Below are 23,918 nucleotides of genomic sequence, written 5' to 3' on the forward strand. Positions count from 1 at the left end.
AATCATTAAGATTTGAAGTAAAGATCATGTTCCATGAAAATATTTTCTACATTTCCTACCGTTTATTTTTTTAAACTTTATTTTTGTGAGTGGATGCAGCAAAATCACAAATCAAAATGGCCGGAAACACACCTAGAAACTTCAGTTGCTGATCCCCATTATTTGGGAATATACCCACTCAACTTTGGTATCTATGCAAAGCTTAGAATTTCAGCTTTTGGGTTCATCTACTCTCCACTGCATCATTACGCCTACAAACCTGTTTCTTCTTAGCTTCTGATTGACAACATTTAAGGCAATTTTCCCAATATTTCGATTTTTTGCACCTTCAGATTCCAGATTTCCAAATATGGTCCTATCCTACCAAACCATAAATCAATGAAAAGCTAATTTATTTATGTATAAATCTCAGTTTCAAAATGTACCCTTTTACTGGTTCATTATATATAATTTCCAACATAAGTGCTATTTTGTTAGGTTTGAGCAAGTGTAAAAGTCTAAGACCCCCATGACTAATATTGTGTTGTTAATTTTCTTACTGTGTGCGTTCGTGTGTGTGTGTACACATCGTTAAAATAAAATAAACACAAGGCCTGTGCAAGCTGTACCTACAGAAACTCTTTCTTCAGGACTTCCTGGAGGAAAGAAGATGCTGGCATGCATGCACGTCTGTACTGTCATCTAATGAGGTAAAACTCCCTTCCTACAACACACACGATCACACAACTTGGGTTAATTCATCTCCACTTCATTAGAACTTCTTCCTTTCTTTTCTGAGAGGAAAACACAATACAGCACTTCAACAATCCAAGGACAACAGGTATAATGATATTTGCATATAAAGAAAATGCGAAACTGAAATTCCTTGCAGATTCATATTGCCTTGACACACACACAAAACGGTCATTAATGCGTTCACTTTAATGGCTCATTACAGAGGGAGGCAATGTTTAGCCAACAGTGTTAAAAAGGTCAGCGACTGAGGGGGAGGTTAGAGAGGTGAGGAGATTCACCAGATGAGAGTATCTGGGTGAGGGAATAAGGGGAATCGCCGGGACCCATGGGAATCTGAGTCTTGCCCTCAGTTAATGGACTGCAAAATGAGCCACGGTCCCCCGTGTCATCAAATCAGATACAGAGGCAGATGGAGATGAAGTGAAAGATGACAATCAGGGTCAGACCCTTCATATTAAAACCGTGCTATGCCAACGCTCACAGTTGGGGCCAGAGACACAAGGAGATCTCGTTCCAATCTCACGTGTTACCAATAAGATAAAAATGCTTAGCATTGTCTTAGGAACTAAATTAAAAACAGTGAGGCGACAGGATTTTATAGTCGTTCGGAAAAAAAAATATTCTGTGTGTGTGTGTGTGTGTGTTCTCTTTATAAACATTTACTTAGACATTCTGTTGCACCATCCAAAGGTGCTTCATCCACATCTGAAAATCTGTGACTTTCTTTCTAAAGGCCTACACCGCTCAATACACAGCAGAGTCATCTTGGCCATTGTGTTTATAGTAACAGCAGAGCGTCATACCTGATTTGAAAAGTATCTTTGAAAACTAACCATACCAAACGTACATAAACTCATAACAAATCTCAAAGCAGCGTGAAAGCTGAATAGATATAGGGAACAAATCAATGAATCAACCGTTTTGAGGCTGTCATGATTTTTAAAGTCGGCAAAGTTAAAATAAATAATGCATTGAAAGTAGTTTCATTTATATGATGATGGGCTCAAGGTTTTGCATTTGGCATCTTTCAACAAAAGGACACCAGCCATATGGTGTCTTTAACGTCTGTGTATAATTCGCGGGGTGAGAAAATGTACCATATCCCGTGCAGCATCATGAACTGTCACAGATATTTTAAACACAGACTCTTGCATTCACACACACATATTATTCCACTATTTTATTGAGGTCAATTTAAGACTTAATAGATTTTATGTTAGGTTAATGATACCCTTGCAGGAATATAAGCATATTTAAAGAAAATCGTGATTTTAAGCACTGGACAATGTCTTTAAAATGTGTTTACAAGTTAATTGTCATGATATTTTTTAGAGTTAGGACATTAGACTGGTACATGTTGGTACTCCAATGACAAAACTTACCATTGACTGGATGCTTTTTTCCCCCTTAACTTTCTCCCTAAACATAACAAACATACAGAAACTTCTTCATTTTAAAGACATCGGTTAAAACATTAAGCATGCTCCTAAATCCATTTCAGATCAAACACACAAACACTTACAATAACTATGTTGGTGAGGATATATTTTGTTGTTTTCAAACAAGGGTAATGTTTATTCTACCCATATCCTATAGGGTAAATAAGCGCCTAACCTTGCACATAACCTGTTGATCTCGTTTAAAGCATTATTTTAAGCAAAAGAGGACATTTTAGTGAGTATTTTGGTACGCACACACACGCACACATACAAAAATCCTTGCTGGCAAATGAAGGTCTAACTGCTGTAATTAAATCATTAAATGCGACTCTTCGCTTCACAGGACACGAAGAGAATCGACTAACCAGCCCGCCAAACTCATTTGCAGCGCGCGCAAGGAATTATGACTTTTTTGGATAAATAATTACAAAGCTAACATCTGATAGCAAGGTGCACCCAGGGGGAGGATTAGCGCAGACAGGGGTGTTAGCCCTCATTACCAGCAGTGGATGAGAGGAGGAGAGAGAAAATATACTGGGATAGAGAGATATGCTGTGATTTTAATTGCAGGCTTCTCTGGTTGGCTCCTTATCACAACCTCTCAGAGGGATCAAATGGCTCCTCTGAATGGAGCATTTCATTAACCTGTCACCTTATCACGGGACAACCTGTGTGATGCTAATGTGCAAATTACCATAAACGGGATCGTTTGTTTCCCTGTTGGACATTACGGAGACCCTCTCTGGCACTCCACGAGAACGCTTGTGTGTGTGAGCGCGCGCTCAGAGGGAGGGAGTGGTGATGATGATTCTCTGCGCTCCATCAATTCACCATTACGCTCCATTATGAGCGTTTTCTCCGCTCCACGATATCAGATGCGCGCCTTATAAAGTTCTGACGTGCGCATGTGGTCCTGATTCGGCGAATGTAATGTGCAAAATTCTTGCAAAAGATAAAAGGTTGGAGATTATAATTTAAAGTCCACAATTAAAGTAGATGGTCAAATGCGTTTATTGTGTATGGGTACGCATGTTAAACAAAATTCATATGTATTATTAATAGAAGCAATACGTGCATTAAAAATCCATTAGATAAATCTTGTTTTTGTTTTGCCTTTGTATTTACTTGCACGATACTAAGTTTGTTTTATGTTATTATTTGAATATATATAGGCTATATATATATATATATATATATATGAAAATAATGAACATATTTCATGAATAATGAATTTAAACTCAAATGTTTCATGTAAAAAAATCAACACGGTCTATAATTTTTTTAAACCACAGTTTATTTTGCATTTACATTTACAGTTTTAGATATTTGTTGTCATATTCAACACTTTGACGCGAACGAGACGTGCGCAATGCAACTGAAACACTTCGTTTACACTGACACACCGTCACACAAACACACACAAGAATACACACTGCAGTCTACTTATCGCGTGGCCCCGGATAGGAGGGGCCTCGCGCTTAAGTAGCATGCCAATCAAGCCGTCAACTTCAAATTGAGAGAGGTCCGGAGGGGAGACGCATCACGAGAGCCGCGCTTCTGCACCGAGTGAGAGTTATTGTAGTGATTTTGTCACGAGTGGATTGCTCATCTCTTCTATAAATCTCTGTCAGAGTTTCTCTGGAGTTGGACATGTCGTTCCCCCAGCTGGGTTACCCGCAGTTTTTAAACGCCGCCCAGGAGGTGTACGGAGCCGAACGAACGGGTGTCGTGCCCACTTCTCCACGCGAGGGAAGCTCCGAGAGCAGCGCAAATCCCGCGACTGCTATCACGCCAATGCTGGGCATGTACGCGAATCCGTGGACCGTGCAAAACTATAGCGCCTTCTTGCCTTACAACAGTGCCGAGCTGGCCCTGCTCTCCCAGATGGTAAGATTTACATTCTTAGAATGTTCAACTATTCCAATTGATTAATACAACTTTGAACAAGCATGGGTTACATATTTGTGTGTTAAAAGAACACTCCGAAATGATTCAAAACGGAAATAATAAAAAAACGGAAAGGTTAGTAATAACATTGATTTCAGCCAACACCTGAAATCACAGAATAATCTAAAAAGAATCCGTAAGTGTATCAATTTAAATTGAACATATTACTGAAACAATTCTTAATAATCAACACAAGTAAGACTTTGTTTTTATCTCTGTACTCTGTATAAATATTTAAAAAGATCACAGTATTAAGTTGATCTGTTTTGTTAACTTTTCTCGCACGCTAAGACTTGATCAACAATTATGTTTTATTGGTAGTGCTTAGAAATTTAAACATAAACTTGTTTTGTCCAATTTAAAAAAAGGTTAGGTTATTTTTAAACACCCCCCCCCCCCCAAAGCGACGTTCCACGCATTTCAGTGAGTCTAAAGACTTCCCTCATTGTTATTTGTTTCATTCCCCAGGGATCGCAGTATGAGCTTAAGGATAACCCCGGAGCTCACCCTCCAGGATTTGCAGTCCATGCTTCACCCGGTTTCTACCCATATGGCCAGTACCAGTACGGAGATCCGGCCCGGGCCAAGAGCGCAACAAGAGAGACCACTAGCACACTAAAAGCATGGCTACAGGAACATAAAAAGAACCCGTACCCTACCAAGGGTGAAAAGATCATGCTGGCCATCATCACTAAAATGACCCTTACGCAGGTGTCCACCTGGTTCGCCAACGCGCGCCGGAGACTCAAGAAGGAAAATAAAGTGACCTGGGGTCGCAGCGCGGAGGACAGAGACGGACGCATCTTCGACAGTGACAATGATGACGACGCGGATAAAAACGAAGACGATGAAGAAATCGATCTGGAAACAATCGATATTGACATGACTGAGGAGCCCAGAGGAGATCAAAACAAGGCGGTGGAAAAAGAAACGTCGGGTGATCAACTCGAAAACGTGGAATCACCACGGATATTAACTACATCAGCGCTAAAAAATACGGACAGCCATGTGTTAGGCAGTAATAAGGAACAAAGTGTGGTAAAAAGCGTCGGAGAGGTTTCTCCTGGACCGGTGTGTCAGAGGCCTGGAAACAGCAAACCTAAAATCTGGTCTTTGGCGGAGACAGCGACAAGTCCAGATAATACGCAGAAAGCCAGCATCCCCTCGACGCACACAGGCCTCAGGGCCTCACCCTCTCCCCATCCCGCCTTCCTCTCCACTAACGGAATTTATACATGCCAAATTGGGAAACTACATAACTGGGCGAGCGCAGCTTTCCTTAGCGCAAATTCTCTGATGGGTGTGCGTTCACTTTTAAGTCATAACAGTCACTTTCCAAACCATAGCCCCGTTACGAATCCCGAAAAGAAGCCATCGTCTGCCCCTGAATCTCCATGTCTAGAGGCTGACAGTGAAAACTCATCCGACAGTTTCAGTGTCAAACATAACGGTTCGTATGCATAATATAATGCACTTAGGCCTAATTAAATGTTGGCACATTATTTAACACAAACGCCATGCGTTAACATTTACTGAATCTTCAATATACCATTTTGTTTACAGTGCACTTTTTTAATTGAATTATCTTTTTAATTTTGCATAGATCAAGAGAACGTTCAGAGAACGGAATCACCGACACTTGCGTCCAGACCACCATTTCCAGTCATCCGTGACAGGTAAATTATGCAGACGAGCACTGGTTTGGAGTCAATCCATTGTTTGCTTTACGACTGACAAAAACAATTGTTCAATCAAAAAAAGAATAGAGTTTTTTTCTGAAAGCAAATTTTCTGATTTTTAAATCAATTACATGTTGTGTCATTTTTTGTTCCTAATTGATTAATGCACATGCAAATGGCTAAAATTACATGAAAAAGTAATTCACGTTTTGATAAACATACATGAGCATCGGAGCTTTATTTAATAATAAGTAATTAACAAATAATAGCATAGTTAATTTAAGAGTTACCGGGAAAATTTGCCAATTGCATAATAGACTTTTATGACTAATAGACTATCAACGATTTGCTGCCTGTCCTAATTAAATTTTGTTAAATCATGTTTGGATACATTTTTCTAAATTCTGCCATTTTCTCTACTCATACAGGTCTCACCATGAAACATCACAACGCGCTCTGAAGACTATTTCATGAACACATAACTTTTCTCAAAGAGCTAAATTATTTAAATAATCTAATGCCACAATAAAACAACAGCATTTACGTCATCAAATAGACCAAAAATTTTATTTCTTTTACGCTTCCATCCTGCAATATCATTTTTGTACTTTGAGTTGATTTCATTCGAGCATGTCTGAGTTTACCCTGCTCGCCTGCTTTTCTTTTACAGATTTATTAAGAATTATTTGTCACAAATTGTGAATATGATATATTTTTGTGTAATAAAGCAAAAGAGATTAACTGGGGTTTTGCCATCAGTAATTGTACATTGAATAATTCAGCATTACTCACTCAAAAACCATGACTGAATGACACGAAGAAATGATTGAATTTCACTATTGTCTCGCGAAAATGTGCTTATCTTTAAGAAAATAACGAAATGTTGAATGTTGTTAATGGTGTAATCTGACAATTGACTTGTCACAATTTGACTTAGTTCTGACGTTTGAGAGGCTGATTTAAAATATATTTGAAATATATTTATCAACTTAAATTAAACAACAGTAACGTTTGTTATTAATGCCGACATGTTTTTAGCCATCCTAAAACATTGGTAGTTTATAACAACGAAGCTGTCAGTTTAGCAAAAAAGCATCGGAGGGCAACGGCGACACCTAAAGGCAGCTGTTGTTTATCAATCAGCGTTGGAAATGTATAATTTTATAGAGCAGAATCCAACGACAAATGTGACAACATCTATTAAACCAGTATTGCGTAATAAAACGAAAAAGGGCACATTTAGAATATAGCCTCTTTAAAATATTAAAAGTGTGTTTTTAACAGGAACGCAGTTTCATCTGCATTAAAACTCGTGAATCCAAATCCTTTAAAACCTAAACTTAAACATAACTGAACTAAAATTTGGTTTTTAAAAAACACACGCAGAACATTTACGCAATTAACTTGTTTAAGTTCAAACTGCGGTTTCACAGAAGGCGAAAGCTCTCCTTACACAACCTCGACAGCTGACTGAAATATGGAGACAGAGGAATATGGATCGCAGCTGTTTAAATGCCAGCGCCCAGCATGTGTGTTATACTCGGAGGAGAGCGGGGTGTGCATGGAGATTATATCAGCGATAAGCGGAATATAAAGGCCTCCAAGAAAGGAGCCAGAGCTCCACCTGAACTATAGGAGCTCGGTGGGGCGTCGACACCGCAGGACAAAGAGGCTATTCATTCAAACCTCTAAAAGTTTTCAACAACAAAGTTTGTTTTGGGGATCCATCAAGTTGGACGTATAGTATATTGCGTCGTATGATTAGATAACATTTGACGACAACTTGTAGTTAAGTATTAAGTTATATCCAACACCATACGAACATTTGAAAATAAATCATAAAACGAAGTTCCATTATTTTTATGCTACATAAACTAATATTATGTTAAGCATAATCAAATGCATGGTAGTGTTATTAAAGAAACGTTTATACAAATGTTTGTCACTGTGGACGATGGAATAAACGCGGAGACCTCGCGCAGCACTTTTGAAGTGATGACCTACAGCAAACCTCCAGAAAAAATAAACCATTGCACGGGACAAAAAGGTGGTTCCGAAAACAAGCGTTAAAGGTTTACGTGAAGATGTGAATTAATTTTCATTGTTTGAAAGTGTTTATGTTCAGTTTGCTCTGTCGCAGATGCTGCATTAATCTAATTGTTTTGGAGACACAGTAAAAGAGGCACATCTGGACCGGGTCACATTCTTACTGTGTGACAAACAGACTGATTTATGGATCCCCTAATCAAACACATGATTCCCAAGCATGAAAGGGACCTTTTAAACGTTTTGCGGAATACAAGACGTCAACAAAACCCCATATTCGTCAAAACGCGTGCTCAGCGAGAGGCTCCTAACATCTATAATTTTTGACAGAGGTTCAAACCCGAAGGTCAAACAGGGGCCGAACGCAGAGAGCTTGGAGAGTTTTGTGTGAAGTAAACCAAATCTATTAAATCACTGGCAAAGAATATTTCTTTTTAGATTTCTTCTGATTCTAAATAACTTTATTTTTCTAAAGAAAAGCAACAAACAGTGAATTATTGTTCAGTTTCTGATGTCCGATAAATATTTGAACTCCATTGGTTTAATAATACTGAACAAATATTATGATATTATTACTGCTATTGCATCTCGGGTTACAGTTTCAGGCGATAAATAGCAAATACAATAAGGCTGTAAAACGATTAGTGGCGATTAATCACATGCAGAATATAAGTTTGCGTTTACATATTGTGTTTGTGTACTGTGTTTATTCATTTTGTATTTATTAAAAATACACATGAATATATTTAATAAAAATATAACGAATTTGCCAATGATTTACATTATTGGCAAAAATAAATTAGCACTTGTAAATATGTCCTTAACATGTATGTGTTTATAAATACAAAATTAATATACAGTATACACATTATGTTAACACAAATGTCTATTCTGGATGTAATTAATCACGATTAATTGTTTGTCACCCCTAAAATAAACAAATACATGTATAATTGAATAGGCCTACATAGAAAATTTCCCACATATACATGTAATATTCCTCAGTAAACACAATGTAGTTTCCAATTCCAAAAGTATACGAATATTTGATATATTTTATGGATAAAAAATAATGTATTTAAAATCCTCTTTAAGCTGTTCAAACAGTAAAGCCCTCATCCTGTATGTTTTTCTCTTTTATAATGCATTTTTGCATTTTCATGGCAGACTAAATAATAATATTGCTATCTTTTGGCCCACCTGCTCAGGTGACGTGTCAATCAAAGCAATGACACTAGAGAAGATGTCAGTCATGTTAAGGTATCTCTGTGCTATGCTGATGCTAATGGTGCAAGTGCAGCCAGGGCCTTTGTGGCCCACTCATGATAAGACATTAAATGGCCGCCTGTTTGAAAGGCTAGCTTCAGACTTCATGAAATGAATATATTAAACCAAGAAGGTGTGACGGACAGGGAGATGGAGGGAGGTGAAAACGAATAACTGAATAAAATAGAGCAAACATAGGCAGGGCAGGGTGCATGGTAGTCTGTTCAGATGTTGAAAAAAGGAAAGTTTCTCATACAAAAGTGAAAACGATTATCTGAAATTAGTTACCTTTATCAGTTTAACATTTAAGGTGACGATGGTTTATTATAACTGTAGATCTAACCCAAGTAACCTGACAAACCAAAGCCATAGTGATTCTGATTCCACCGTTGGCATAAACTAAAAGGATCATTTTGATGGACTGAGATCCTATCTTCAGCATCTGTGAGCTCAGTAAATAGGAAATATGCTCTTGACAATGATAAACCCAAATCTCTCTTACACACGCACGCACTGACAAATTATTTAAACTCATGCTTGTATCCAAACATGCGTGTTGTTTATCCTGCCGTTATTAAGAACGGACAGAGAATAATTCAAGCAAAAAGTAACACAATGTGTTTATATAAAAGCAGCACAATAAACTCTGTACTTTCAGACACAATGTAACAATGTAAGATCTATATAAAATCAATGAAGTGAACTAAGCTCTGCTTATTGTGCTGTTTGAATGCTGGCAAAAGCTCTTTATCTACCATTTATTCTGATAAACTCTGAATTACGCCAGGGTTATTATTATAGTTCATGACACTCAAAGATAGAACTTAATTCATACTCACAACTGAATAGATTTGTATGCATCTTTATTTTGCCATGTGTAATGAATGGTGCTGAGTTTACTGCATGAATATTTGCAAATTACTAAATGAATAATGAAAAAACCTCTGAAAATTTCCTAACACAAATTAATTTATTTACGTCAGTATTTAAGTATTCCACAAATACAAATGTGTTACATCAAACTATATTGCTCGAGCAAAAGAACAACCTTTAAAACTCATGTTTTTGTGCAAAACTAAAACTAATAAAAATTCTGTAAAAAATGTATTCAGGTGGCGACACTTAAATTATTTTTTTTATTAATTTAAAAAATAATTTTTTCTGTCACACTGCACTTTCACCTTTGTGTGCTTAACTTTTATTTTTATTCTGTACTTTCGTTGCCTTTGTTGATTGTTACTTGTCTTGTAACCATACTTGTGTACTGGAAGCTTCTGTAACCAAGACAAATTCCTCGTGTGTGTAAGCACACTTGGCAATAAAGCTTGTTCTGATTCTGATTCTGATTAGCAACTAAAAATAAATCATAATAACTAATAATAAACTAAACAATAAATTAAATTAACTAAACCCACATAGCAATTTTAAGAATAAAAGTATAACAAAATATTTAAAAATACCTTTTTAACTAAATGTAATTAATTTCAGCTATTTTAACAACAACAGAGCTATCCTTTCATATTACTATATTATGCTGCCACCTTGTGGTGTAAGCAGAAACTCCTACAAAATTATTTTCGTTTAATCAGCAAAGCATAATAAATTATTATATGAGTTACTTAAGGATACAAAATAATTGTTTATTTTAACTAAATTTGAGCTTCACTTTTTAATATTCACAATAATCCTCAGTCTGGGCTTAAATTGTGAAACCTCTACTCCTCTGTGGTTTTTAATGCTGCAGTGTGATTATAGATGATTTTAACATCTGAACGAGGATATTGAATGATATAACATATAATAAAAATGATAGGATCTACTTATCCTTCTATCTGCCTGTCTATCAGTTTCCCATCGACTCATCTACATGCATAACTGTCTGTTCATATACCCATCTACCCGTCTTTCTGTCTGTATCTATCCCTCTGTCGACTTACATATCCAGCCATCTCACAGTCTATGGCAGTATCGAAAGTAACTAAAGACTCGTTTCTCTATATTCTGCCTAAATTATCTCAATTCTCTCGCATTTCCGATAACCCAGAACATCTTGATACTTCTGGGCCTCAAATTCTCATCCACAACGAATATCTTCTGTTGAGATGCAGCGTAGAAAGACTATTTTAGAGTGTCTTATCCAGCCTCTAATGGCATCTTCTGTGATGTCATCACACGCTGCATCCATGGCAGCTAGAAGGGTCATCTGTGTATGCGGCTGGCGACCATATACTTTCCATCTTCATGCTGAGAAAAAATCCTCAATGGGTGAGTAGAGTGAGAGGAACTCCATCAACATCCTGTTTTGGGCCGCAAACCATTGCCTGCTGATGTTGGAACGATGGAAACTGACATTGTCCCAAACTAACACGTACTTTGGCATGTCATCTCCAATCTGAATTTTAAACTAATGCCTAAATTTTGTGGGGGATGATACTATTCAACAGAGACCCATTATAATACATTTTGATCAACATGACATGAGCAATTGATAACCAATTCAGATTAGGAAATTCAGTCTTCGTCATCAGAGAGCGCCGGTGCCGGGCAGCGAAAACACTGTGTGGATGTTTATGATTATATTTCGTGCTTTTTATGCATAATGCCCTTGAATTTAAGTTGTTCAAGTGTGATCTTGTAAAGCAGCGTAATGGGCCCAAAAAAAGAACGCGCAGACAGAGGAAGTCGACGACATTAAAAAGTCTCTAGACTTCCTAACTGAGGAGATGATCACAGTGAAGACGCAGCTTCCAACACACATGGGTAACAAATGGTAAAATCTTCATCAAATTACATGGGTCTCCAGTGGAGGCGAAAATTCTCATGGTAAGAAATTAGACAAATACCAGTGATCATAATTTACATAAGCCATCTGGAAACAATCAATTTACACTATCACAATGAGCACTGAGCCACACACAGGTGGTCAAAAAGACAATACAGAGACAGACTTTTTGCAGAGAGTTGAACAACTTCGTCAAATGGATCCGGGTGCAACTGAATATACTGAGTACAGTACGCATGATGTAGAGACTAATATTGATCCTGATAACAATTTCCTTTCTATTATCAACAACAACTGCAACTACTATACATATGATCAATACAACAATAATTACATTACTAAGGATAAATTGACTATTATTCATTTTAACAGCAGAAGTTTGTATACAAATTATAATGCAATAAGAGAATATCTACAAAACTTTGTTTATCCCTTCAGTGTGATAGCGATTTCTGAAACCTGGTTCAATCAAGTGAAAGGAATTGACTTTGAAATGGATGAGTATGATCTGCATTATGTGAATAGACTAAATAAAATGGGGGTGGATGTTATTATAGGCGCTGTCTGTGTATGTACCCAAAACTATAAAATATTCATTTCTAATTAACATGTCAATTGTACTTGATAATGTAATGGAATGTATAACAATAGAAATCAATAATGGAAACAAAAAAAAAACATTATTGTAAGTTGTGTTTATAGATCACCTGGGTCAAGTATTGATAGTTTCAATGGAGAGATGAAGAATCTGTTTTCAACAGTTAATAATAACTGTTGAATAAGTCCTTATTTATTTGTGGGGACTTCAACATTGACCTCTTAAATCCAAACAAACACAAACTGATTGATTAATTAATTGAAATAATGTACTCCATGTCCTTATTTCCAACAATAACAAAGAGCACATCACAGAGTGCAACCCTAATTTATAATATCTTTACAAATAACTTGACAAATAACATAATTAATAGTTTGCTTATTTGTGATATTACAGACCATTAACCCGTTTTTGTCGTATATAATTGCAATGTTTCTAAAACTAATCTGTAAGGTAAGCTGCAAAAGATTACAAACTCAAGAAGCAATTAATGCTTTTAATGATGAGTTCTGTTCATGGGGAGACCGACACAGACAGAGCCTATAAGAAATATTCACATATTCATATGATAAGTTTTGCCCCATTTCTGTTAACAGTAAACACAACAAATATTTTAAATGTCCTTGGATGTCTAAAGGTCTACAAAATGCATGTAAAAAGAAAAATAATCTCTGTAAATCATTCATTAAACTGAAAACAAAAGAAGCAATCATGCTATATTACTTAAGAAACTTGAAATGTATGGGATACGAGGGGTGGCTGCAAACTGGGTAAAAAGCTATTTGAGTGACAGATTGCTATTTGTGCAGATGGGTGAGTTCTCATCTGATTGTCGTGTAATATCGTGTGGTGTCCCCCAAGGGTCAGTATTGGGCCCTAAATTATTCAACTTGTACATCAAAGATATATTTAATGTTTCAAAATTACTTAAGTGTGTTTTGTTTGCAGATGATACCAACATTTTCTATTGTGATGATAATTATGATAAAGTTATCAATGTGGTAAATACAGAACTAAGGAATATAAAAAAATGGATGGATAGTAATAAATTATCTTTAAATTTAGACAACACTAAAGCAATATTATTTGCTAATTATAAGACAAAAATGGATAAGACGATTGAGATAGATGAAATACAAATTGAAAATGTCTCTGAAATAAAAAAAAACATTATAATAGAGTTATAATAGACAATAAATTAACTTGGATAACTCACATCAGACACATAAAAACGTCTCAGTTACGTCTGTAACCTCCGTTCCCTGATGGAGGGAACAAGACGTTGTGAGAGACTGACTGGGGTTTGATCTTGAGAACCTACCTTCTCCGAGATAATTAATTATAAAACGCCAATGGGCTTGGCGAATGGCATGCGCGCGCCAGTCTCCGCCCCGTACATACGGGTATAAAGGAAGATGGCGGCGGTCATTCACTCACTCTTTGTACTGAGGAACCTGAGAGGGCACTCCCGTTCACTGCAGTGATTCGGTGCAGCGTTGTGGCATGAAGTCACGACGTTGTGAGAGACTGACTGGGGATCAATCTTAAACGCCACAGCGCTTGCACCGATATCACGACCTCTAGCGGAACGACCCTGACTGGGCTAGCGCGTCACAAGAGTGCTACCGCGAGACGTAATCTTCCAGCCACATAGTATTGGTCATACTGAGAAGCCTCTACTGATGGCCTCACGGACAGTGGCGTATGCCTCTAGTAGCGAGGAGCTGTCCGGAGCCGAACACTGGGGAAACACTGCTCTCCTCTTAGAAGAGAGTGTTACGGAGGCCACATCCTACCCGGAGGGGAGGTTACACGTGGAGACACTAACATGGTCACAACATGCGGAAAGGTGTTAACCCGAATAGGGGGACAATCCCGGGGAGGTCACAGATTCACCAATCGGGAAATCCTGAGTGAGGAATTCAACACACGGGACGACCCAGAGGGGAGTCACTACTTATGGGGCACTAGTCCTAATACAGGGGTCTGCCTGAGCAGGGATGACTCTACCTATAACGGACCTGGTTCTAACAGACGGCTCCGCTCAGTCTGTTACCAAGTGCCATGCTTAGTGATGGATGGAATGTCTATACTTCACCCGAGAGGGGAAAGTAGGGAGACTACAATAGCGCACTAGTCTCACCTGGTGAGGGGAGAAGGCGCTTTCGCAGGCGTACGCCCAAACCAGGAGTCCGTCCTACACGCCGGGGGCGTTGAGGACATGGGCTGCAACTGGTTCCACGCGAAGATTGTAAAACCTTGCGAAGGTACTGGCCGTAGCCCAACCCGCAGCACTGCAGATGTCTGCCAGAGAGGCGCCTTGTGCCAGTGCCCACGAGGAGGCCACACTCCGAGTGGAGTGGGCCCTGACTGCAAGCGGGCACGGGCGATCTTGGGACTGGTATCCACAATCCAGTGCGCCAATCTCTGTTTGGAGACAGCCCCCCCCGGGTGCTGTCCTCCGTAACAGACAAAGAGCTGCTCGGAGCTTCTTAGGCTCCGTGTGCGGTCCAGATAGAGGCGCAGCGCGCGTACTGGACACAACACATTAGAGGTTGGGTCTTCCTCCCCTGAGGGGAGCGCCTGCAGGTTCACCACCTGGTCCCGGAAGGGAGTGGTGGGAACCTTGGGCACGAAACCGGGGCGGGGTCTCAAGACAACGTGAGAATCGCCGGGCCCGAACTCTAGGCACCCTTGGGACACGGAAAATGCCTGTAGGTCCCCCACCCTCTTGATGGAGGCGAGCGCCGTCAGGAGTGCCGCTTTTATCGACAGATGAGGGAGACTGGCAACTCCGAGGGGCTCAAACGGGGCCGTACCAAGGCCCTCTAGGACCAGGTTAAGGTCCCAAGAGGGTACAGAGCGCGGTCGAGGTGGATTCACCCTTCTCGCGCCCTTGAGGAACCTGGTGACCAAGTCGTGCTGACCGAGAGACTTACCCTCCACGAGATTGTGATGTGCGGCAATGGCAGCAACATACACTCTCAGAGTGGAAGGGGAGAGATTACTCTCAAGTCTCTGCTGTAAAAAGGCCAGCACCGACCCGATCGGGCAATTCCGTGGGTTCTCCTCCCGGGGAGAACACCAGGACGAGAAGAGGCGCCACTTCTAAGCGTACAGCCGCCTAGTGGCAGGGGCTCTAGCCTGCAGAACAGTCTCCCGGATCGCCATCGACAAGCCCCTTAGGGTATCTTCGTCCCGTCCAGGGGCCAGACATGGAGATTCCAGAGGCCCGGGTTGGGGTGCCAAACCGTGCCCTTCCCCTGCGACAGCAGGTCCTTCGTCAGGGGAATGGGCCAGGGGGGGGCCGTCGTCAGATCTACCAGATCCGAGAGCCAGGTCTGGTTGGGCCAGTATGGCGCCACTACCAGAACCTGATGACAGGACCAGTGCAAGGAGGCTCACTGGGGGGAAGGCGTACTTCCGCTTGTCCCGCGGCCAGCTGTGTGCTAGTGCTATCTTGCCACAACACAGAAAATTCCTGAGGTTCGCTTTCGGGGGCGAAGCTTACCAGTATAGGGTTCTTCCATGCGGCCTAGCCTTGTCACCCCGCACATACACAAAGTGCATGGATGTAGCTCTGGTTCCTCTGCAATTCCAGAGCATCTGCATTTTGAATTACATAGACGACTGGCTGATTTTAGCTCAGTCTCGGGAGCTAGCGCTTCGACATCAGGATGTCGTCCTAGTTCATCTCGAGACTCTCTGGTTAAGACTCAACGTCAAAAAGAGCATTCTTTTCCCTACACAAAATACAACATATTTGGGGATTATACAGGACTCGATCGCAATGCAGGCACAACTGTCACCTGCACGTGTCGAATCCATACAGAGCACCCTGGGGAGCATCAGGTTAGGCCAGACAGTACCAAATGATCACTTTCAAAGAGTTCTAGGTCTCATGGCAGTGGCTTCTACAGTAATAACTCTGGGCCTCCTGCATATGAGACCTTTTCAGTTGTGGCTAAGAGCCAGGGGGTTACTGTGTTACTGTGCTATCGCTCTGGCCTATGAGGCCCGCGGTCAAGCTTCACCTCTAGGTGTCAGAGCTCATTCAACCAGGGGGTTTCATCTTCTATGGCTTTAGCAGAAGGTGTCCCTTTGCAGCAAGTGTGTGATGTGGCGGGCTGTTCCTCTCCGCACACATTTGTCAGATTTTATAGTCTGGATGTCCATGCTACTCCAGGTTCACATGTCCTGGAGTGTACATCCCAGAGTCATGTCTGATGCCTCCTCTTGGCTTGTGCACACATACCACACAACCTTGGGGGGTCCAGACACCTCCAGTGAGGCGGTGTTGGTATTCTCGTTCCCATAGCGTTTGAAACAGAGCATCGAGAGTAGCTTTTGATAGGGAACGTCTCGGGTTACTAGGCTGTAACCCTGTTCCCTGAAAAAGCGGGAACGAGATGCTGCGCCTCAATGCCGCACTGTAGGTGTGCCGGACGTCCTTTCAGACAAAGAACCTGAAGACGCGTTCGCGCCATGCGTATTTATAACCTGCAGGTGTTGGTGTAATTAGCCAAATCACCTGCCGAGGTTATTTAAATCCAAAAAATATTTTTTGACACACGTGCTTCACAACCGGTCGAACAAAGATGTTCTCCCATAGCGTTTGAAACGATGCATCTCGTTCCCGCTTTTTCAGGGAACATGGTTACAGCCAAGTAGCCCGAGACGGAAACAGCAGAGAATTGTACATAATCATTTGCATGGATGAACCAAAGCATTTGCAACGTTTTCAAAGAAACGAGAAACTGCTTTTTTTGATGTGCACAAGTGACACCATGATGTGAGAATTATTGAACAGGTAGTTTTGAGAATTCCAATTATGATCTGAGAAATGTACCAAAGCGACTTAGAAAAACTGTATTTAACGTGGGTTGAGGTACTTTTGGGCAGTTTTGTTTGGGGAATAGGCCACAGGGCTGCTTCGAGCAGCTGAGATAGTTCTGCGACCCAAGGCTGGTTCTGCCACAGAGGGGCTACGAACAACACCTTGTGTGCCTGTTCTCTGATCCTCCTGATCGTCTGCTGAATGAGAGCGGTCGGGGGGAAAGCATAGAGGAGCCGATTGGGCCAATTGTGGGCCAAGGCGTCCCTGCCCTTCGAAAAATAAGTTGGGCAATGAGTATTGTCTTCTGAGGCAAAAAGGTCGACTTCTGCCTTGCCGAAGATTTCCCCGATTTGTTGTACCGACTTGGGGTGGAGCATACATTCGTCCGAAGGAACATTGATCCTCGATAACATATCTGCTCCCTGGTTCAGTCTGCCTGGAACATGAGTTGCCCTCAGTGAGCGCAGATACCAGGGAAAGAAGCCGTCTTGAGGAGAGGCCTCCCTGGTGATTTATGTAGGACACCACCGTCATGCTGTCCGATCGGACTAAGACGTGGCAGTCCCATAGTACCGGCAGGAAGTAGCGAAGAGCCAGCCATACTGCCTGCATTTCCAGGCAGTTGATGTGCAGGCTTCTTTCCCGATTCAACCTGTTTTGGAGGCGTCTGTCGTGACCACTTTCCGTCTGCATGTGGTGCCCAAAGGCACACCCTGCTTCAGCCACAGGGGATCCTTCCACGGGGCTAGGGCGGTTACGCAGGTTTGGTCCACCAAAACGTGTAGGCGTCCGAGATGCCAAGTGTGTGGCGGAATTCTCGGATTCAGCCAGCATTGAAGGGGGCGCATCCGGAGAATGCCTAACTTCAGTACTTGAGATACGGATGCCATGAGGCCCAGCATTCTCTGAAACGCCTTGAGGGGGCGTGAAACCCCTGGTTTGAAGGAGGCCGCGAGCTGCTGAATAGCCAGAGCACGGTCTGGCATGATTCTGGCCGTCATACAGGTTGAATCAAAAATTGTCCCCAGGAACGATATACGTTGGCTGGGGGACAGTGCGCTCTTGGCAAGATTGATCCTGAGCCCCAGGCATTCCAGATGGCTGAGGAGGAGGTATCTATGGGACCTTAGCTCGTCCTCCGACTGTGCTAGAACAAGCCAGTCGTTGAGGTAGTTTAGAATGCGGATTCCCGTCTGTCTGAGAGGGGATAGAGCCGCATCCATGCACTTCGTGAAAGTATGGGGAGCCACTGAGAGTCTGAATGGGAGGACCATGTATTGATATGCAACCCCTTCGTTGGCGAATCTCAAGAATCTGGATGTGGAAGTACACGTCTTTCAGATCCAGGGAGAAGAACCAGTCCTCTGGGTGTACATGCGAGAGGATCTGTTTCAGCATAATCATTCTGATACGCTGTTGCATAAGGGCGCGGTTTAGATGTCTGAGATCGAGGATGGGGCGGAGTCTGCCGTCCTTCTTGGGTACGAGGAAGTAGCGGCTGTATAAGCCCGACTCGGTTTGGTCTGGAGGAACAGGTTCTATGGCTCCTTTGTCCAGTAAATTCCTTATTTCCGTGGACAGAACGTGTGAATTCGCGCTCTGCACTCGGGTGGGGATGACCCGGCGGAATCGTGGGGGTCGACAAGCAAACTGAAGTGAATATCCTTGAGATATTATCTCCAGAACCCAATTTGAAACACCGGGGATGGCCCGCCAGGCCTTTGCCCGTGTGGCAAGAGGTTGGGTGGTGTTTTATTGAATTTTTTGCTATAACAGCAGTATCTTGTGCGGGCGTTAGAACAGACCCTGCACTCAAAACGTGAACCAAAAACACCTTTTTGTCGGCACCCGGAACTGAACGGGGTGACTGGGCAGACACAAGAGCCTTCTTTGAAGGAGGTCCAGCTGAAGCGGGACCTGTTCCCTTCCTCTTCCTCACATTGGTCTCAGGAAGGAGCCTGAGGCGCAGGGTCCAGCGTGATCTTAGGCCGGGGTCCCTGCCGTTGCGGGTGTGGGAAGCGTCTGAGCGGGAGCGTTGCCGTGTCTCAGCTCCCGTAGCCTTCTGCACAGCAGGGGTTTTCACCGGCTGCTGAGTCGGAGCTGGCTTGGGGTGGGCTGCCACAGGTCTGGATCCGGGTCTTTTAGGCAAGAAATGCTTCATAGCCTGAGAGGATTTCTGTGCTGCCATAAAGCGTTCCGCGAAACCCTCCACCGCCGATCCGAAGAGGCCGGTAGTAGAAATTGGAGCATCGATGAAGGGGACCTTGTCAGCTTCTTTGATCTCCGTGAGCGTCAGCGCTCGAGCACTACGAGACTGTCCATGGATCTGCCTATCGCCTGGGTCGTGGCGAGATCAGTTGCGCTCCGTTGCTCCCTGAAGAGCCTGGGGTCAGGACTCGACTCGTCCATTCCTTGGAGGAGTTTGGCCTGGTACACCTGGAGCACTGCCATTGAGTGTAGTGCTGAAGCCGCTTGGCCGGAGGACGAGAATGCGCGTCCAGCGAGGGCAGAGGTGGTTCTGCACGGCTTAGAGGGATGAGTTGCCTTGGCCGTCCATCTGAAGGCCGTGGGCGGACACAGATGTGCGGCCACAGACTCATCGAGGGAAGGCATTTCATACTTCACAGGGTGGCAGAAGGCCCCTTTCACACCTAAACAGGAGGGCCGGGAACATAACCATGGGTGCTGCTATCTCTAAAAATGGTGTCCTAACGCATATTCCCATTTTTGGGAATTCTTGTCACCTTTTTAAACACTCTCTCAAAGTACGTGTTAGTTTGGGACAATGTCAGTTTCCATCGCTCCAACATCATCAGGCAATGGTTTGCGGCCCACAACAGGATGCTGGTGGAGTTCCTCTCACCCTACTCTCCATTCCTTAAACCCATTGAGGAATTTTTCTCAGCATGAAGATTAAAAGTATATGATCGCCAGCCGCATACACAGATGACCCTTCTGGCTGCCATGGATGTAGCGTGTGACATCACAGCTGATGCCTGCAGAGGCTGGATTAGACATTCTGAAAGATGATTTTCATGCTGTATCGCAAGAGAAGATATTTGTTGTGACGTGGATGAGAATTCTTTGCCCAACAGACAGGAACGTCAGGAGTTGTAGGAAGACTGCACTGTAATTCCACTGCACTGCGTGTACATGTTTCCCTAAGGAGATTGTGTTATGTTCAGATTTCTAAATTTGTTTGTGCTATGCAGTGCTGTCTTTTCCTGTCTGCATCACACTGACACAGTCTGTCAATAAATTATTGTACAAACAGTAAAAGCGTAAACGTGAATCATGTGCAGTCTCTTGCAATCAAACAATCAAAATCAGAAATGCACTTACTGTTTTGCAAATGTCAAGGATGATTCGAGAAATGCTCCACTCATCACTCTCAGGTCAATCCGCCACACACGTCTGATCACTTCTTTGTCACCCTCGACCTCACCGCTCCAGACAACGCAGATGTTTTACTGCTGGTCACTTTCCGGCGCAACCTGCAGTCCCTCCCTCCTGCTTTTCCTCTGCACTCCCCCCCTCTGAGGAGCTCTCTCTTTTGAATACCAACAGTGGCACAGACACTCTGTGTTCCACGCTTACATCCTGTTTGGACAACCTATGCCCTCTTACATCTGGACCAGCCCGTGCATCCCTGTCTGCCCCCTGGTTATCGGATGTACTACGTGAGCATCGCGCCAGCCTCAGGTCAGCTGAGAGAAAATGGCACAAGTCAAAAGACCATACTGACCTCTCTCTCAACCAGTCTCTCCTCTCTACTTTCTCCGTTGACGTGATCTCTGCAAAAACTGATTATAACCACTCGAAGATCAGCAACTCTCCTGACTCTCGCACACTCTTAAAAACCTTCTCTGCTCTCCTATGTCCTTCTGCTCCCACACCTTCATCGGAGTTAACGGCTGATGATTTTGCATCGTTCTTCATAAAGAAAACTACCGCCATCAACAACCAATTTTCTACACCACCATCACCCGTTGAAACTGCCCAGATCCCTGACACGTGTGTGCTCCCCGCCTTTTCCCCTCTGTCTGAAGCTGATGTTTCCAAGGTCATTGGTTCCAACCACCCTACCACCTGCCCACTGGATCCCATCCCCACCCATCTCCTCCAAGCCATCTCTCCAGCAGTTGTGACTGTTCTGACCCACATCATCAACTCTTTGCTCACCACTGGGACATTTCCCACTGCGTTCAAAGAGGCCTGCATCACACCGCTACTGAAGAAACCCACTCTCAACCTTACACCGCTAGAACACTACAGGCCGGTGTAGTGTGTGAAAATGCATATCTTCCGTCAAAATGTAGCTGACTGATTTTAACCTCTAATTCTTTTCTGTTTTCTTAAAAAAAAATACTTGCCTCACTATTTTTACCTTTGTATACTGTGCTAGGCTTTAATGGACTGGATTTGATGTACTTATGCATTTTGTTGCCTATGTTGTTATAATTGCTTCCAATGTTTCCTCATCTGTAAGTCGCTTTGGATAAAAGCGTCTGCTAAATGACTAAATGTAAATTTAGTGAAATGTGTAATGTCATGTGTAATGTGTGTGTGTGGCCTTGAAATTTTAGCATGTCTACGTACGTATCATGAATAAATGCTTCTTGAGACAAATAGTGTTGCTTCTTTGCATGCATCAAACAAATTGTTTCTGACTATATGCATCCATGCATCAGTTTGAGAGGGGTGGAAATGGGACACTTAGGTAAAACAAAACTGCCCCAACTACCCCCACCCACTTTAAACAGTTTTTTCTAAGTCAATTTGGTACATTTCTCAGATAAGATTTGAAATTCTCAAAACTTCTTGTTCAATCCTCACATCATTGTGTCATTTGTACAAATCAAACAAGCATTTTCTCCTTTCTTTGAACAAGTTGCAAATGCTTTGGTACATCCATGCAAATGATTATGACACAATTCTCTGCTGTTACCTACATTATCAATTGCTTATGTCATGTTGATCAAAATGCATTATAATGGGTCTCTGTTGAATAGTATAATCCCCCCATGACATTTAAGCACTAGTTTTACAATATACAGTAAGTATACTTTACGTAAACAGTGGCATTTTATTTTACTCAATTTAGTGTTTTGCATTACTATATTTTTTCCACATAGGACTGCAAGACAACTTCACTGGGTTGCAGACGGCCCCTTTTCACACCTAAACAGTCTTTAGACACTCTCTACAGAGATCTCATCCCTGAACAAGAGAGGGGTCAGATTGGAGATGACCTGCCAAAGTACGTGTTAGTTTGGGACAATGTGAGTTTCCATCGCTCCAACATCATCAGGCAATGGTTTGCGGCCCACAACAGGATGCTGGTGGAGTTCCTCTCACCCTACTCAACCCCGTTGAGGAATTTTTCTCAGCATGAAGATTAAAAGTATATGATCGCCAGCCGCATACACAGATGACCCTTCTGGCTGCCATGGATGTAACGTGTGATGACATCACAGCTGATGCCTGCAGAGGCTGGATTAGACACTCTGAAAGATGATTTTCACGCTGTATCGCAAGAGAAGATATTTGTTGTGATGTGGATGAGAATCCGTTGCCCAAAAGACAGGAACGTAAGGAGGTGTAGGAAGACTGCACAGTAATTCCACTGCACTGCATGTACAGTTTTCCCTAAGGAGATTGTCTTATGTTCAGATTTCTACATTTGTTTGTGCTATGCAGTGCTGTCTTTTCCCGTCTGCATCGCAATGACACTGTCTGTCAATAAATTATTGTACAAACAGTAAAAGCGTTAACGTGAATCATGTGCCGTCTCTTGCAATCAAACAATCAAAACCAGAAATGCACTTACTGTTTTGCAAATGTCAAGGATGATTCGAGAAATGCTCCACTCATCACTCTCAGGTCACTCCGCTGCACACGTCTGATCACTTCTTTGTCACCCCCGACCTCACCGCTCCAGACAACGCAGATGTCTTACCGCTGGTCACTTTCCGGCGCTACCTAAGGTCCCTCCCTCCTGCTTTTCCTCTGCTGTCTTTTCTGCACTCCCCCCCTCTGAGGAGCTCTCTCTTTTGAATACCAACAGTGCCACAGACACTCTGTGTTCCACGCTTACATCCTGCTTGGACAACCTATAGCCTCTTACATCTGGACCAGCCCGTGCATCCTGTCTGCCCCCTGGTTATCGGATGTACCACGTGAGCATCGCACCAGCCTCCGGTCAGCTGAGAGAAAATGGCACAAGTCAAAAGACCAAACTGACCTCTCTCTCTACCAGTCTATTCTCTCTACTTTCTCCGTTGACGTCACCTCTGCAAAAACTGATTATAACCACTCGAAGATCAGCAACTCTCCTGACTCTCGCACACTCTTAAAAACCTTCTCTGCTCTCCTCTGTCCGCCTGCTCCCACACCTTCATCTGAGTTAACGGCTGATGATTTTGAATCCTGGAAAACTACCGCCATCAACAGCCAATTTTCTACACCACCATCACCCGCCTTTTCTCCTCTATCTGAAGATGATGTTTCCAAGGTCATTGGTTCCAACCACCCTACCACCTGCCCACTGGATCCCATCCCCACCCATCTCCTCCATGCCATCTCTCCA

At 42.5% G+C, this 23,918-nt stretch overlaps 1 protein-coding gene across 1 annotated transcript; it reads left to right on the plus strand.

Moving 5' to 3' along the window:
- The first annotated feature begins 3,682 nt into the window (after window positions 1-3,682).
- irx1b (iroquois homeobox 1b) lies at window positions 3,683-6,546 on the plus strand. The gene is made up of 4 exons (XM_079485700.1): window positions 3,683-4,061; window positions 4,590-5,571; window positions 5,725-5,797; window positions 6,229-6,546. Exons 1-4 carry the CDS (start codon window positions 3,825-3,827, stop codon window positions 6,272-6,274), a joined length of 1,338 nt encoding a protein of 445 aa, XP_079341826.1. The 5' UTR covers window positions 3,683-3,824; the 3' UTR covers window positions 6,275-6,546.
- Window positions 6,547-23,918: the final 17,372 nt, after the last annotated feature.

Source organism: Barbatula barbatula (assembly GCF_947034865.1).
Source record: "Barbatula barbatula genome assembly, chromosome: 21".
Lineage (NCBI taxonomy): Eukaryota > Metazoa > Chordata > Actinopteri > Cypriniformes > Nemacheilidae > Barbatula > Barbatula barbatula.

Bases quoted from the DNA above. Each gene is read 5' to 3' on its own strand.
- irx1b (XM_079485700.1), top strand. From the start codon at position 3,825: ATGTCGTTCCCCCAGCTGGGTTACCCGCAGTTTTTAAACGCCGCCCAG. The intron at 5,572-5,724 runs GTTCGTATGCAT...AATTTTGCATAG, and splicing joins TTTCAGTGTCAAACATAACG to ATCAAGAGAACGTTCAGAGA. The intron at 5,798-6,228 runs GTAAATTATGCA...CTACTCATACAG, and splicing joins TTTCCAGTCATCCGTGACAG to GTCTCACCATGAAACATCAC.